Consider the following 16050-nt stretch of genomic DNA (forward strand, 5'->3'; position numbering starts at 1 on the left):
CTAAGGCTACTAGATTATGGATAGATTAAACTGGAATGGACCCGCCAGGCGGCGTTAGTGAGCATTTTCTTTCAAAGCTTGTATCTCGAGATCATGATCATTTGGAAGGGTGGTGTCTTTGGCAATATTTATAGGCAGGTCGAGCTCTGTCCTACGGCGAACAAATTAGTTCAGAACTCGCCCACTAGATGGCACTAATGATAATGAAACTTTCTTAGCATTATAGATATATTTGTATCATAATCTACCAAATGTTGAAAGCTTCTACGCTCACTAGCGCCGCATAGTGAGAGTATTCCAAACTAATCTGTTACCGTTGGATAGTCCTCGACCTCTCGAGCAACTTTGCTGAAGACAGTACTACTCTATCTAATCACGATGTTGAGATATAGAATTATTTTAATATGTGTTGAATATTTGCATTAGCACTAGCGCCGCCTGGTGGGGTAATTGCGAGTTATACTTTCTACCATCCAGAAGCTCTGGACTTCTTTTATAAATTTCTCGGAGACACTACCTTTCAAAATAATCAGGGTCTTGATATATTTGACATTGAATCCATTTGATGATAGTCGAGTTTACGACGAGAATTTCGTTTTATTTATTCTTTCTTCATAGCACCCCTGGCGGCATAGTTCTCAACTAATTGGATACCCAATTACTCTAAGTTGTAGACCCAAGTGAGTACAACAACTTTGCCGAAGAAAGTATGGCGCTACATGTTGACACGGACGAAATAATCGGCCACAGCCCCAATTAGTCGAAATCCCATAAGCTACGGGTATCCTACAACGCGGGTATCACGCAGTAGGAATCCGCGCAGTAGGAAGCCGCGTTGAAGGAATCCGCGTAGTAGGAGACCCGACTGTATATTAGTTTCTTATTTTTTCTCCATTTCGAGTGTGTGTATGTGGAAAAAAATGCGACCTCTGTTTCTCAGGGGTGGCTGGACCGATTTGCACAAATTTAGTCTCAAATGAAAGGTTCAACCTTTCCATCGGCTGCTATTTAATTTTTTATTGTTGGATTTCCGGTTCCGGAGTTACGGTTTGAAGAGTGCGACCACACAGCAAATTCTCATGATATCAAAATGATGAAAATTTGCTCAAATGGGCGCAAAATTACTTTGATTAGTCAGTGTAGATCAATAATAACGAACCAAAGTCGCTTTGACCACACGGTTCTTGATTCCTTATAAGCAGAAACTGAAAGTACCTCAAAGGGGGGAGTAGAGGAAAATTTCAAAATCGAATTTGCATTTTGGTACATTTTTAACCTTTCTCATATAGAAAGGTTATGCAATCACTCTTAACATCGTCAACTCAAAGCAAGCCAATTTTGTTTGACTTTTAAAGGGTTCTGTGTTTTATCAGGGGCATAACCAGGGGTATGCGGTGACGGGTTACACTTCCCCGCACATTACTCCCCTTCCCGAATCCCCCCCCCCTCACCACGCAAAGTCCCCTTCCATCAAATACCCCGCTCTCCCTTCATCAAGCCACCAACTCATCCACACACCCCTCGTTCATCCCAATCACCTTCACCTAGTGGGTATACCAAGATAGACTGGGGGTGGTTTCGGTTGTGGGTTATTTACATTACGTAATACGCAATAACCGCATTCAATAAAAACCAGTAAAAATTAGGGTTGAAATGAAAGTACTTTAAAATTGAAACTAATTTAAAATTTCTTAACAAGTTGAAATTTTTTTGACCCTCCTCCTGGATCCGCCGCTGATTCCAAGTGTTTCAGCGTCGACAGATAGCATCTCAACTTCGTGGCTGTCGACATACATACAATGAAGTGCAAATCGTACTGAATATTTAATAGACATTTCCACCATTGTATTGAACATAACCAGTAGAGTGGGACACGGTTGCATGAAAAATTAAAACTTTTTAGGTCCCGTTTAGGTCCCAGAACAACTCAGCAAATTTTAAGCTCGATCGAGTTTACATGGGATTTCGTATGGGGAAATCGACATTCGCAAAATAATTCTTCCAAGAGCCACCCGTTACCACCTAAAAATAAATAGATCAATAGGCAGGAAATTTGTCAAGGAAACAAAGTCTCGAAGACCGCGAAACGATCTGATGCTTGTAGAAAAAGTTATTAAGCATAAAAACCTATTGACGCCCTGAACATTGATGAAAATGTCAATTTTCATAGCATAATTGCTGCTGAAGATCGAATTATATACAAAAATTTTAAGTTTCTCTTATTATGTTCAAAATAAGCCTCAATTTATCCCTCAAAACTCTTGTGTAGTGACCAAACAGTTTAGATAATTCAATTAGACACATTAAGTGGATATAAAAAAGTTGCATATAATTGGACAGCCAACATTAGTGGTGCTAGAAAAAATGAATACTTTATCAAACATCAGAGTATCAATCAGTTTCTGATGCTTAATAACTTTTTTCACAAGCATCATATCGTTTCGTTGGCTTCGAGATTTTGTTTCTTTGTTGTATTTCCGATAAAAGTCACATATCGAATTATTTTTAGGAGGCAATGGGCGACTCCTGGAGGAATTATTTTGTGAAAGGTAATTTTCCCATACAAAATCCCACGTAAACTTAAACAGTGGGCGCAAAAATATAGTTTCAGGGATCGAGCTAAGAATTTGCACAGTTGATCTAGGACCCAAAGTTGCTCGGAGCAGGAATCTACTTTTTTGTCCCACCCTACTGTTTACACCTGCTCAATTATTGGAGCCCCTTAGCTCAATAGTGCCCAGGCGCCGCGCGTCCTCTTGAGACGGCCCTGACAGTCGGTAGCAAACATATTGTGCAACTGCCAAGAGCTGGTACGAGACATCCTCTTGAACGCCCCGGTTCGGGTGGAGGTGCATCTCTACCACCTGAAGCCTATACAACTGCATCTAATTAACTTTTAATGGCAAATGACCCAACCAGGTTATATTTCAATATTTTTTTCGTCATTATCGCTTCACATCGTAGCTCCGGAACCAGAACTTCAATTAAAAAAAAATCAATTGCAGCCTATCACGATGCTAAACCTTTCATTTGAGTATAACTTAAATTCGACCCAACCATCTCAGAGAAAAGTGTGTGGTATTATTTGTCAAACATACATATGTAGGGGAACTGGGGGCAAGACGGACATGTTAAGCATATACTGAAATATAACATAGTAAGAGCATGTTTTTGTCAACATGTAATACTCTATGTTGTAGCTCCATATGTTGGCTTTGGAGTGCCCAGAGGAATTATATTACAAAAATCAATAAGTAGCATTTTTTAAAGAACTGGAAAACGAAGAAATATCTGCACTTTTTCCAGACTGCGGGTGAAACGGACATATGGTGCGGGTAAGACATAAAACAGCGCATCATCTGATATAATAATTTTATTCCTTTATTGGCTTAGAGTCATTAGGGTTTTTTTCCGTCAGTTTTTTTTTCTCTGCAACATTTTGCTGCAGTTTCTGAAGTTTTATTTATTGGACTACTTCCGACGAATTCTCGGTGACGGAACACGGAGTGCTATACGGTGGATAGCTAGTTCAGCGTTCCCGGAACGATTTTGGCGTCATTGTACTGCTCGCTGAGAAGCAAGCTTCTACGTGCGAATGTGAAGTTCGAGCGAAACCTTCGCCCGGCCCGCCGCTGCTGGTTATGTTCGGAAGTGATTTCAGCGGCCATTGTACAGAAGACTATGAAGGCTTTTGAGCGAATTTGACGTTATGGTGCGTGGTACAGACGGTTCGCTTCGTGGTACAGACGGTTCCGGATATAGATTTTCACCCACAGTCGTCAATATTGATTCGACACCGATAGACCAATTGTGGCTGCAATATACATCGCAGCTAGTGGAGTAACGCTAGCAAGTTCCAGCAGCAAAACTGACACTTTGCCAACGTCCGAATATATTGTGTGGTCTTCATCATCGTCATCAGAAGCGAAACATCAACCAGCAATCTACGCCGACAGAACCACACCGCAGTGTGAAGTATCTGCAATTACCGGTGAGATCGTTCTGACTATATTTTTTCTACTTTCAAATTGTTGTCATTTTTTCTATAGTGGTAGGTGATTTTATTCCGTAGTATTTCGTTACTTTTTATTTTCACTATCTGAAGTTTATCTATAAGATTCGTTATAAGCATTTATTTTTTCAATATTTGGGCAGGGAGAGTATGAACTGTGTCATGGATTAGGGTACGTGGATCGCCTGTCACTAGATAATAATTCTGCACTTACTTCTGAATTCTTCGGAATTATGTAGTTATAGTTAATATTCTTATCGGCACGGTAAGTTTGAGAGCGAGTAAAGCTTTAACCTAGGCTTATTAGCCAGGGCAAGGAGTAAATACCTCTGTCCCATCCCAAAGGACCAAAGGAGTGACATTAACTTTCTTAGCCAAGTCACTCCCAACGATTTATTATATCCCCTTTAAACTGAAACGGTCGGTACGGTTGTCCTCGTTTATTCCTCCTTTAAGATTCAAAACTATTCGTTAATTAACTTATTCATTGAATGAATGATTTAATTGCCGTCTAATTTTGAAACATCTCCAAACCCAACTCTGCACAGTAGGCCTGGCCGCTTTAATTTTTGCGACATATGAAAATATGCTTCAAGTATTAATATTGACAAGAAAAACAATACAGAATTACTGTAGTGTTTTCCAGGATGCTTTTCAATACTGGCTGTGTAAGGGTTAGAATAGAATAGAATATTCACTTAGAGTCATTAGGGAAGTTGAAAAATTCTTCAAAGACCCTTCAAAGTGGACGGTTTAGAAATGATATAATGTTGACCTTAAAAATCTGTTCTCGTACATTACTTTTCTTTGCTAATTTGAGATCGAGTTCTAGAATACGAAATTTCATTACGCCTTTCAATTCGGTACTCAACAGTTAATGAATAGCCACTATTGAACATAGTGTTGTGCAAACGAAAATACATTAGTAACGATATTTACTTATCGTTGTTCGTTTTCGTGGAATTACAAGCTAGCGATGATATTGGACGACTGAATCACTATTGGTGTGCATATTTCCGGTGTTTCCGGCGTTCTAGCTGCATTTTATTGTGCACATTGCTATAATTTTATTGAATGAAAATTAAAACCAGAATCAAAATTACTGATTTAAAATTAAAACGAGATTAAATTTTCGTATTTTCTTAGGAAAAGGAATGTCGCTACTTCTTCTACTCGCTTCAGTCAAATCGAAAGAATAAGGGGCGTTGTCTTTACTGTTGTGCTTAGCATGTATTTAGTTACGAAGGAACCAGCGAACAGAGGAAGGTGAATCCAGTGGATTTCATCGTTCATTGAATGGATATGAGAATTTTAGGACCTGCTGGGAACTACCTTTAAAACTTTTTAAATATATAGTATCGTTAAGTGATTCAGCATATAATTGCATATTCTCTTCCGATGCTGTTTTTCCGTCAGATACGATAAGGGCTATTATGGTTTTGTTCGGTGAACTCGAAAGGAAGCTAAAAGCAACATTTCCAGCTCTTTTTCAGAATAATATCGGTTCATGGAGTCAAAATAGCCAAAACATAAGTGTATACCGTCATCGGGGGCTACTTCACGCCATCATTGGAGAACAATATTTGGGATTGTTTTTCAAATTTTATGTTATTTTTCAATAAAAGTAAAACATTTAAATTTTAACGGCAAGCTTAAATATAGTTCTCCAATGATACCGTAAAGTAGCCCCCGATAACGGTATTTAAAGTATATTATATTCCCGGCACATTATCACCATCAGTCTTCTAAGCACAACGACAGATTTGGCTCGCGCACCACCTCGTAAAAGTGATCTTATTATTGATTCTGTGTGCGCTCGCGTTGATCACATTGTTTACCTCGATTCCCGCTACGCTATGGAACCGGTTTTTATCATGTGCTGACCGATGCCATTCTCGCATTATTTCTCACACGTGGCTTACCGTCGATGCGAGTGGTGAGCATAAGACAAATAAGTCGACGACGACGCAACGTCTTAAGCATAATGTTGCGACAAAAATGTAGCAGAGACATGGGTTGTTACAAACATTTGCAAGCCAATATTTAGGCGTTTACTTCTTAGCGTTATTCGAAACATAACTGGTCCGAAACAATGAAGATGTCAATAGATTAAATTGTATTTATTCAACCGGTAAATTATTCGAAACGATAAATAGTTTTAGTGATTATTCTGGATCATAAAATAAGCAAAAATATCTGGGAAATAAGCATGACGGTTGAAATACCTGTCGCTATAATTTTTTTGAGTGTTAAATTTGTGTCTTCTGATACCGATTAATCTCGTAATTTATCAGAAGGCTAAATGCAGTGCTGTGATAGCCATTAGTGTCGAACCACCTAACGAGGTGTACTATTTAGTTTCTTGTAACCGATAGACTAACCGTGGGAGCAACTCATTGTTGCACAACCTAGTGTTTGAAAAACAAATTGTGATATGTTAGTTGACATCTTTCACAGGCAAAAAGCAGGGATTTCACCCAAAATAAATGTGGAACGCGCACACCAAACTTCGTACAATAATTTCGTGAAATAAATAAAAAGCATAATGTTAGATAACAATAACAAAAGATTCACTTTATTAAAATAAAAATAAAACTTACTTTACTAGAACATAACTAGACAAAATTGGACATTTGTAGAATTGGTTTCTATCATTTTCTCTATCGACGATATAACAAACTACTATTTCAAAGGATAAGGCAAGTTAGTACATACAATCAAATGCGACACAACATTCGGGCTAAGCTATAAATCTACTTACTGAGAACACAAAACATTTGTTGAGATTCATTGCCACCTGTTGGCATACACTTTTCACCGGCAAAATAAAATACTCATATGACACCTGCGCGGTTCTTTCCACCAGCCAACCAACCACCTCACAGACAACTTTTAACCGTATGTTTGGTAATAATGTTCTGATAGTAGTAGGTCAAACCGGATATCTCCTGGGAACCGTTCTTTAGCGAACCATCCAACAGTACCTGGGCACTGTTCAGCACATCCGCATCCAGTATCGTACTTACGTTTCCGCTGTCTTCGCTCGAAGTCGGTGAACTATGCTGATGTTTGGCGGCCACCTTGGGCGTACTTTCCGCCACGACGTTATTATTCCGGATATCATTCTCGATCTGTTCTAACTCTTCCGGGGTCAGCGCCAGGGCTAAGTTCTCCCTTCGGTTGATTGAATTGAGCGCCGAGCTCGATCCAGAACTGATTACCGGTGATAACTGTTGGCGAGAGTTAACTACCTGCGGATCGTCCGAATCCGCTTGATCGCTGCTGGAAGTCGGCGTAAGGAAGCTATGCTCGGATTCATCGAAGGATAGATTAGCCGTGGAAGCAGTTATGACGACCCCGGAGAGTAATTTAATCGAAGGCATCGCTTCCGGGTCGGCATCCTCGGAGGAATCATTATCCAGGGAGCTACGCTCGGTTGATTCTCCTCCCCACCAGGGGGATGCACGACACTCCGAAGCAGTGTGGTACGAGGAGGATCGCGACTGGGGAGTACAGGTGCAATCGGACGCCGTGACGAACGATTCGTCGGTAGATTTCATGCTGCAACTCCAATCCTGGGGATAAGAGAACAGACATTGTAGCCGTAATTTGATTCTATTTAATGACTAAACTTACATCACTATGGTTACTGCCGTCGAGCTTCTTGTCCGAGCCGCTGGATTGATCTCCTTGGCCGGAAACGCCGATCACTTCCTCGTCCACTTCATCGAATCCACCCTGTACGTCTCTCAGAACACTGTCCAGAGACTCGGCGATCCGAGAAACCTCAGCCAGACGTGCGGAAATCGCTTCACAAGCCATTATGTTGTCCGACTCGGCTAGGACATTTTCCGGAGTTGCCATTCTACGGTAAAGTTATCAATGTTTATCTCAATTAGAGTAAGAGTGTGTCGGCGATAGAGAGAGAAAGAGTAACGTGTTATTGACCACCTTCCCACTTGTTATGCACTGAACTATGTTCAAAAAACTATTCAATCAAAGCAAACACTTGCGCTAATTGTATATCAACAGCGCTTTGCACTCCAAATCACGGTCTCTAAGGAAACAGTATAATTTTGATTCTTCGCGCGCTCCAAAATAGCACACAGTTTGCTGGTGGTGAAATCGGATCGTACGTCACACCAGCCAGCACCGGGTAGTAAATCTCGCGCGGGGAAGAAAAAATAATCAGCGAAATAACTTTCCACTGGCCATCTTCCCTATAGGAAGTAACAGAAGGAGGAAAATCATGCACACGAATTTGAATCCGACCGTCGGTTGTCCGGAGGAAAACGCAACTGAAGACCGACGACGGTATGCTGCTGCAGCAGCTCTACAAGTTTCATCGTTTGCTGCCTCCTTTCGGGTGATAATTTTATGGCGAATTTTGCAGTCGGTGTAGGCTGGGAAAATTTGTTGAAGTTCTTCATATTAAAATCCACCCACAAATTTGGTCTTGTGGTGAACAGGTAAGACGGCGGACATAACTCATTTAAGGTGAAGATATGTGGAAGCCAGGAACGCACGCTTGTTGCTAGGCACCGACTCGCTTGTTTACATTGAAAAAAAATGGAATTCGAAGTGATAATTCAAAAGCACAAATGAGAGTTTTCGGACATTTTCCTTCAGTCATCTGCACATTGGCAGAACATTTGAAATTTAGTTATTAACCGGTTAAAGTTTCGCGGGTGTTTTTTCAGTGGTGTGTGATTAAAGTGCATTTGAAAAAGTGTTCTGAAAATGAGAAGAAAAATAAGAGTGTTTCGAAAAGAAACCCCAAGTGAAGGGTGATATTTTCGCATAAAATAAGAGCTACAGATGGAATTGCGTCAAAAACTCCGGTTGATTCTATAGGAAAATGTTCTAGCTTCCACAAGTAGCAGTTTCGTGGTACACCGGCAAGGTTAATGTATTGAAAAACATATTTTTATATTTGCTCATGTCAGATACATGGTTAGGCAGGGGAGAAAGGTGTGTGCGGCGTAGGAGCTATGTTGTGGCTCGCATGTTTAATGTACTTAAAGGAATTTTCATAATTTGTAAACAAATGCGATAACTACTGCGATTTTTGTTGTTTGAAGCACTGTGCGTTCGGAGCAGGCGCAACGTGCAATGCTATGTTGATAGATATTAACAGCGACATCATTCCTCGCTGTTCTCCAAACGGGACCCGAACAACGTCCAGAAGTTCAGGAAAGGTCGAAAATCGTTGAAATATGACAGCTGTTCAGGAACGCCATCAATGCGGCGAAGAACGGGACCAAGCAAAACTTGAATGAAACTTTTCCTTGTATTCTTGTAGAAAACAACAACTTTCACTTCACGTCGTCAGTCAAGCTTCGAAATGCCCAACCGGAAGAACCGATTGCGACGAAGACACAGCTGGTTTGGGCAGCATACGGATCGAACCAGGACCATTGTATAGAAAGAGCAAATATTTTTCACATCTGCTTTCACATTCACAGAATGCCAGGAGAATGTCCAGTCATTGCATGAACTAACGGAGCTGTTTTTCTGGGTCGAGAGCCTGGGAATCGCGGAAGTAGCGATGTCGGAGTGGGTGGAGATGCAACAATCTAAACAAATTCTCAGGAAGCCCACCAAGTGGGACGACAATCGTTTCGAGAAAGAGGCTTCTTTGGAAGTATGACTGTCGCGAGTTTCAAGTTTGGCGTCTACTATGCTTGGAACGGCGTATGCAGAGCGATTCGGCGATCACCGAAAGCGTAAGAAGGCAGCTGAATGAATTCCAGCAGAAAAAGTATATTCATAAGCCGATCGAGAAGAAGTACCCACGGTCAAAAAACTGTCGAAGATTCGCGATTCTACTGCAAAGGTAGATCGTAAATCACTGAACAGAATGTTTCGGAACGGGCCGGATCTTCTGAAGTCTTTAGTGGAGATTATCTACGGGTTCCGGGAGATGCGGTTCGCTATCTGCGCAGATCTGAAATAGATGTTCCTCCAAATTCAAATTCGGTCAGAGGATCGGCACACTTGTTACGCGAGGATTCAATACAGGCGCCTGATGGATGGCGATACTTTCGAGGATGCTGCTTCCTAGTGCTCTGCCCAGTTCGTGAAAAATCTGTGCACTGAAAAATATTCGCAGGAGTATCCAATAGCAACCGATACTATAATACGGAAACATTACGTGGATAATACGTGGGCAGCGCCGACTATGATGCAGAACTGGTAAGTCTGGCTTTCGAGATAAAGCATGTTCACTGGCTCGGTGTATTTCTTTTTTGGAACTGGGTTTTGAGCTCACAACTCGCACGAGTTAGGAAAATAGATCCAGAGACCGAGGAGATTCTTCAGCCGGACAGGAATACATGAAGTGAACGCGTAAGTGGGCTGTACTGGAAGCCAGTCGAAGACGTTTTTACGCTTTCCACTGCACCTGCCATGGATGCAGAGCATAACTTTCATAATTACACGAATAACCCACATACTTTCCGCGGATTTGGGCGGATGACGGACAGCTTGTGGAAACTTTCACAATGCAACTACGTAGTGGGTGTTTAACCCAGCTGGTAAGCTTCACATGGATTGAGCCTCGGAACGTCTAGTATGGTGAAAACTGCACAACCCAAGTGCCAAACGAGGAAAAGTTGGTGACTTTGCTAGTTGAAACTGAAAGCTTGTTGAATTCGAGACCACTGGAGAGGACATAACAGAAAGCTTTGACGCCAAATCACATGCTGCTTTAAGCGACAGTGGAGTGGTGCAGGCTCCAAAAACGTAAGCATATCGGAAGCAGGAAAAACTCGAACCATTGTCAGGCCATGGTGGAACAGTTTTACCGTAGTTGGGTTCGGCAATATCTTCCTATCATTGAATGTTGTACGCCAAATGGAGGAGGAAGTGAAATCGATCGAGATTGGAGGCTTGGTAGCCTTCGTGGAAGAAAAGATCTGCTGTGATAAAAAGGCATGTAGTGAAGATCATCCAAGGAAAAGATGAAAGGGTCCGCGATACGGTGGTGCAGACTACAAACGGTACATTGTAAAGCCGAATAGCACAAAGTCGTTACCAGCCTTACGCTTCAGGAAAGTGTTCGCCGACACCTACAAACGGTATAACCGACAAACCCACCGGATTAGAGACAACTGATAATTGCATGATGCGCGACTATCGAGATAAAAACAAAGAAGAAAATGGCGAGGTATTGATAGTTGGTCTTGTAGTCAGATGCAAAATCAAGAGAGTTTGTTTTCTTGACTTTCGATCGAGATATACTAGCGAAGGAAAACAAGTAGGGTATCAATACCTATGAATGATTATTTTCAAACGCAAAAAAATTAAATAAATTTAAAACTTTGGGCTGAAAATGTGTTATTTCTAGTTCATTAAGAAACAATACAATTGTCATCGATATGTTGGGAGTAAGCAGAAGGAAAGGTAGACCGTTCTAAGTACCATTTTTAACTCAAAAAGGCTAGTTAATGATTTTAAATGCAAAGCTTTTAGCGATTGTAAGCTCGGATTTTTTATTCCAATATGTGCATTGTATTAATATTTTCTATATTCTCGTCATAAGAAGTGAAGTTTTCGATTCAACATCGTGGACAATGACTTCAAATTTTGTGCTATACGACCGAGTCTTTTTCCTGATGGTGACAAAGGAACTTTTTACAGAAGCCGCCTATAATTAGTTTCATCACCTCTGTCTTTCAGTACTGATATCCACAGTTAAAAATATTCAAATTCATTGAATGAAAATTGATCATATTCAGCCGCATTCATTTTCAATATTCAATGACGCAGCTGAAAAAGTCGAACGAACAAACCGCCCATTCATCCATGCAGATTTTCATTCGTATCCGATTATTACACGAAGCGACCGTGCAGCCACGATTCAAACGCATCAAAGTAGGCCCTGGCACAATGTAAACGATGATGATTGTTATATCATATGCTTTACCGGCATTTGAAAACATTTTCCTTGATAATTAGTGAAATGAATATATTGTCCGATATTCAACTGAATGAATAAGAATGGATATTCGAATGAATATTTTTTCTATTCACCGCGAGTCGCGTCAGGTTCATTTTCAGCCGTCAAAAATGAGCTTCGATTATTTTTAACTCTGCTGATATCATTCAACACGATAGCTCAAGAACAATGTTTCGTTTTCTAGAACAACCTACGAACACGGTTGAGCGAGACAGCCTTGGAATATATGTCGAGCATATAGAAGACGACAAAATAGAGGGTCACTTATATGATCTGGCACAGCATATTAAAAAATACATGTCGCAATACGGACAAGTGGAATCCGTTACATCTGCTACTTGGAGAAACTTCTTACCGGGTATTTCCAATGATGTTTTTGTGGTGCGGGTCAGAAGACTAATTCATTTTTTACCTGACTACAATTCGAAACATACGGAAAATTACGCAATTAGGGCTATGTACCCATCAAGGGTAGATTTCTATGTTATCAGACGGTATACCATAAAAATCCTGCGTAGAAGATCAACCACGGTAAACCAATCCAAAATGTAGTCTCGAATACCTGAACCGCAAACGGTTGTCAAATATAGGCTGCTGTTCAGACCACAATGGCAAGGGTGAACGCAGTCTCCAGCGTCCCAGTATGAACTGCCAGCTGGACAAAACCTCAAAATTTTATGGTGGCTTTTTCATAATTTAATATTTTTCATGTTTGTAAATAGGTTGAAAAGAGTTTGTACAAAACATTAAGTCTTGACAGTCATGGAAGGGGGAGGGAGGTTTGTTTCTGGGGGTACAAAGCCCCACCAAACCAAAAAATAAAAGTTATTGATTCTGAATAATTAAATTAAATTTTACAACAATTTATTATTAAAATTATTTTTAATGTATTGATTCTTTTAAGCATGATGGCAACTTTTATAAAATTGTGGGAATGGGATCTTATAACTGATCTCGCAAACGGGATTTCATAGTGGTCAAATCCTTTCAGTTTTATATAAAATACCCACATGAGAAGACTCCAATTGAAACTGATTTTGGCATCCTCAAACCATAAGATTTTCTATCATATTGAGCTCAATTTTGAAACATGGAGTTTTCAGTTTGTCTCTAGTAGGTTGGGGTCGTTTTTTATGAGCATTTTGTTTTGGTTATATTATCAATAATAAGAATTTTTGGAGTTAAGATCACGTCATTTCGAAAACCGTCAACCTTAGAGATACTAAATCTTCAAGAAAATTTACAATGTTATTTGCTTTTATTGTTTATAAAACAAACAAAAATCAAATTTTGTCGAAGGAATGAGTTTCTGATTCATTTCATTTTAACCGTAAGAAAAGTTCGTTTAAGTTTTTTCTAGGATTCTTTGTCTGTGTAGATTCTGATTATTATGAAATAGGGACAATTCATTTACTAGGTTTTTGTTTGAGTTGTGTGTGTGTGTTGGTTGGTAAAAATATCGCGAGAATAATTGGCATAGAAAATTGTATAGTCACTAATAATTGTGACAAGTGCGTGCGTGATTCGGGCCGCTATTAAGTTCTTTCCGTTCAACGTCCACGGAGCCATCTGAATACGACTGGCTGATTCATCACTTTGGTTGATTGATTACACAGGAGATATTTCGCCGAATTGTCATTAATAAATTGATTAAGAGCAAGAAGGTGGTGAGATCGTTTTGTGACATTTGTTTTTTTTTATTTTGATTATAGAGATTTTAACCTTAGGGTTATTACCCTCTTTTCGGGTTAGAGAAATCTCTTGGAAAAATCTCTAACCCAATGTTCGAAGTTGGGAATCGAACCTAGATGAGCTGCGTACAAGGCAATCGATTTACCTACTACGCTATGGCCGTCCTGGCAAATTACTTAATTATTTTGATTGAACAAAATGTCAGAATCAAAAATCTTCTTTTCCATTCTGGAAGTGTGAAAATATTGCACTTGTCCAATTGTTACGGAAATATATTCGCGCGGGTCTTAATATACATGAAGGCGATCTCAGTCAGTGGGAGGTGGATTGCATGCACACATACACAAGAAAAGTTTTTGAACATTTATTTCACTTTCAAAGTGCATATGGGTCATTCCACGCGAAGTGATCAGAGCACGTGTAATCGACCTTCTTGGATTTGAACCAAATTCGGAGAAATTGTTCATCTAGGGCCAATATATAAAAATCTAAATTTTTGTGTCAATTGAACCACCCACCCTCGGGTCATGGGAGACAAATTGCCAAAACCCTTGAATTTGTTTTGATCATATCTCCGGTTCTATTTGCTCTAGCATCAAATCGCAAGATAGTTTTTGAAGAAAATTGTTGAAGGAGTAGAGAAAAAATATTAATTTTTGGCGGCAGTGCTGCCAAATATGCGATATTTCCAGTTAAATATTAAAAGCGCTGAGGACACGTGCTGAGCACGCTGAAAAAAACGCTTAAAAAGGCCAAGGCAAAAGCAGTATCCAAGGAAGCAGTTCCCGGAATCCACATTCAGAGAAACGGAAAAAAAGACACCTGGACAAGAGGAAGAGAAGTAAAAACCGGAGAATGAGCAAGAAATCGATCGGAAGCAAGCAAGTGGTTGGCGAATGGTCGTAAAACAAAAGGTAAAATCAAAACTGCGGATGGAAAAGAAAGATATGCGTAAGACCGGTCGAGCAAAAATAGGGGCGAAGCTTTAATCGTCGAGATGAAGGAAAGAAGGACGTACGCTGAGCTCCTTCGGGAAGTGGCAGATGATCCGGAGTTGAAGCAGTTGGGGGGAGAATGTGGTGAAAACTTGTCGTACTTAGAAAGGTGCGATGCTCTTCGAACTGAAGAAAGACCCGACGGTCAATACACCTCATTGAAAAGTCGCTAGGTGCTGAAACAATCGTAAGCAGGGCCGGCGAAAAGCGTGGGTAGTATGGGTAGTACTACCCACTCGAAAATAACCCACTAGAAATTTTGAACCATTGCAAAACATTTAGATGCGCAACGCATGGTTCTCGCACTACACGCATTTGAAAACATCGATGTACCACAATTCCATTTGCATAAACGAACGTGATTTAGTGTGAATGTGATGTAAGCGTGTGCATTGCGAAAAGGAAAACAATCCTTACTAATGGACCCCTCACCCTATGCTTTCTACCCACTCGGGCATAAAGTGTTTCGCCGCCTCTGATCGTAAGGGCTGAACGAGATGACAACAAGAGATGGGTTGAGAAGGGCGCTGAAGGAACAATGTGATCTGCGTTGCGTTGCATTGCGAAGCACGGTACTATTCGTAGATTGCATACCAACGATTATCATGTTGCCTATAGGTAGGTTAACTCATCTTGCTTCTGAGATAAATGATCGGGAATGAACTCTATCTCTTTTAAGTTCAGTAAACCAATAGGATGAGAATCGTAATTACCTGGCACGACAATCTTCACCGATACTTAGGATAGGTTAGGAAACGTTGATGTAATGCAATGCCTACTTAAGAAAGGCCACCGACTCAGCTACACTTCCATAGGTATTACGGAGTTGGATTGAGGGACAGGTACAGGTCTAGGATTCGCCACAAGCAGGCAATGCGACCTCGAACTGAAATTTGTTTTTATGCGGTGGGATGGTTAGTCTCCAAATATACGTATACTCAGAGCAAAAAGATAATTAGTTATGTATTTCTTGTGTTTAAACTCTGGATAGTCGGCCATCGACCATTTACTTTTTTTCCTTAACTACAGCAATTTGATCTCCAAACAGCCGGCTGAGGGACTATTGCTAAAACTGAGCAAGTTTGATATCTATGATCATTTGAGAATCGGATAGTAGGACCACAAGATGATATTATCTATAGTAAAGTCTAAAATACTAAAGTCGTACGCGATCGATTTCCGAAAATTTTAATCGCGCAACTTGTATCGAGGGTTGTATACAAACCAAACCTACAAAAGAAAACCAAGAAATAACTTTGAGCTGCCCTAAATAGCCATTAACTGTACTCAAAGATGTACTCTGCATGATGGATACACTAGTAGCTTCACGTGCGCTTCGTTTGTCTCCCATCCCTGTAAGTATACCACCACAGATCCTAGCCGATATTCAC

General features: G+C 40.4%; 1 protein-coding gene across 7 annotated transcripts in view; it reads right to left on the reverse strand.

Annotated features, from left to right (window-relative positions):
• Positions 1–16050, reverse strand: part of LOC131690174 (titin) — a 413707-nt gene that overhangs the window by 323910 nt on the left and 73747 nt on the right. For all 7 annotated transcript variants that reach the window (XM_058975744.1, XM_058975739.1, XM_058975746.1 and 4 more), the window contains 2 exons: positions 7649–7877; positions 7039–7587 (listed from right to left, as the gene is read on the reverse strand). In XM_058975744.1, the coding sequence (XP_058831727.1) occupies positions 7039–7587; positions 7649–7877 (778 nt within the window). The remainder of the gene's footprint in view (positions 1–7038; positions 7588–7648; positions 7878–16050) is intronic.

The sequence above is a fragment of the Topomyia yanbarensis genome, chromosome 3 (assembly GCF_030247195.1).
Source record: "Topomyia yanbarensis strain Yona2022 chromosome 3, ASM3024719v1, whole genome shotgun sequence".
In the NCBI taxonomy this organism is placed as follows: Eukaryota; Metazoa; Arthropoda; class Insecta; order Diptera; family Culicidae; genus Topomyia; species Topomyia yanbarensis.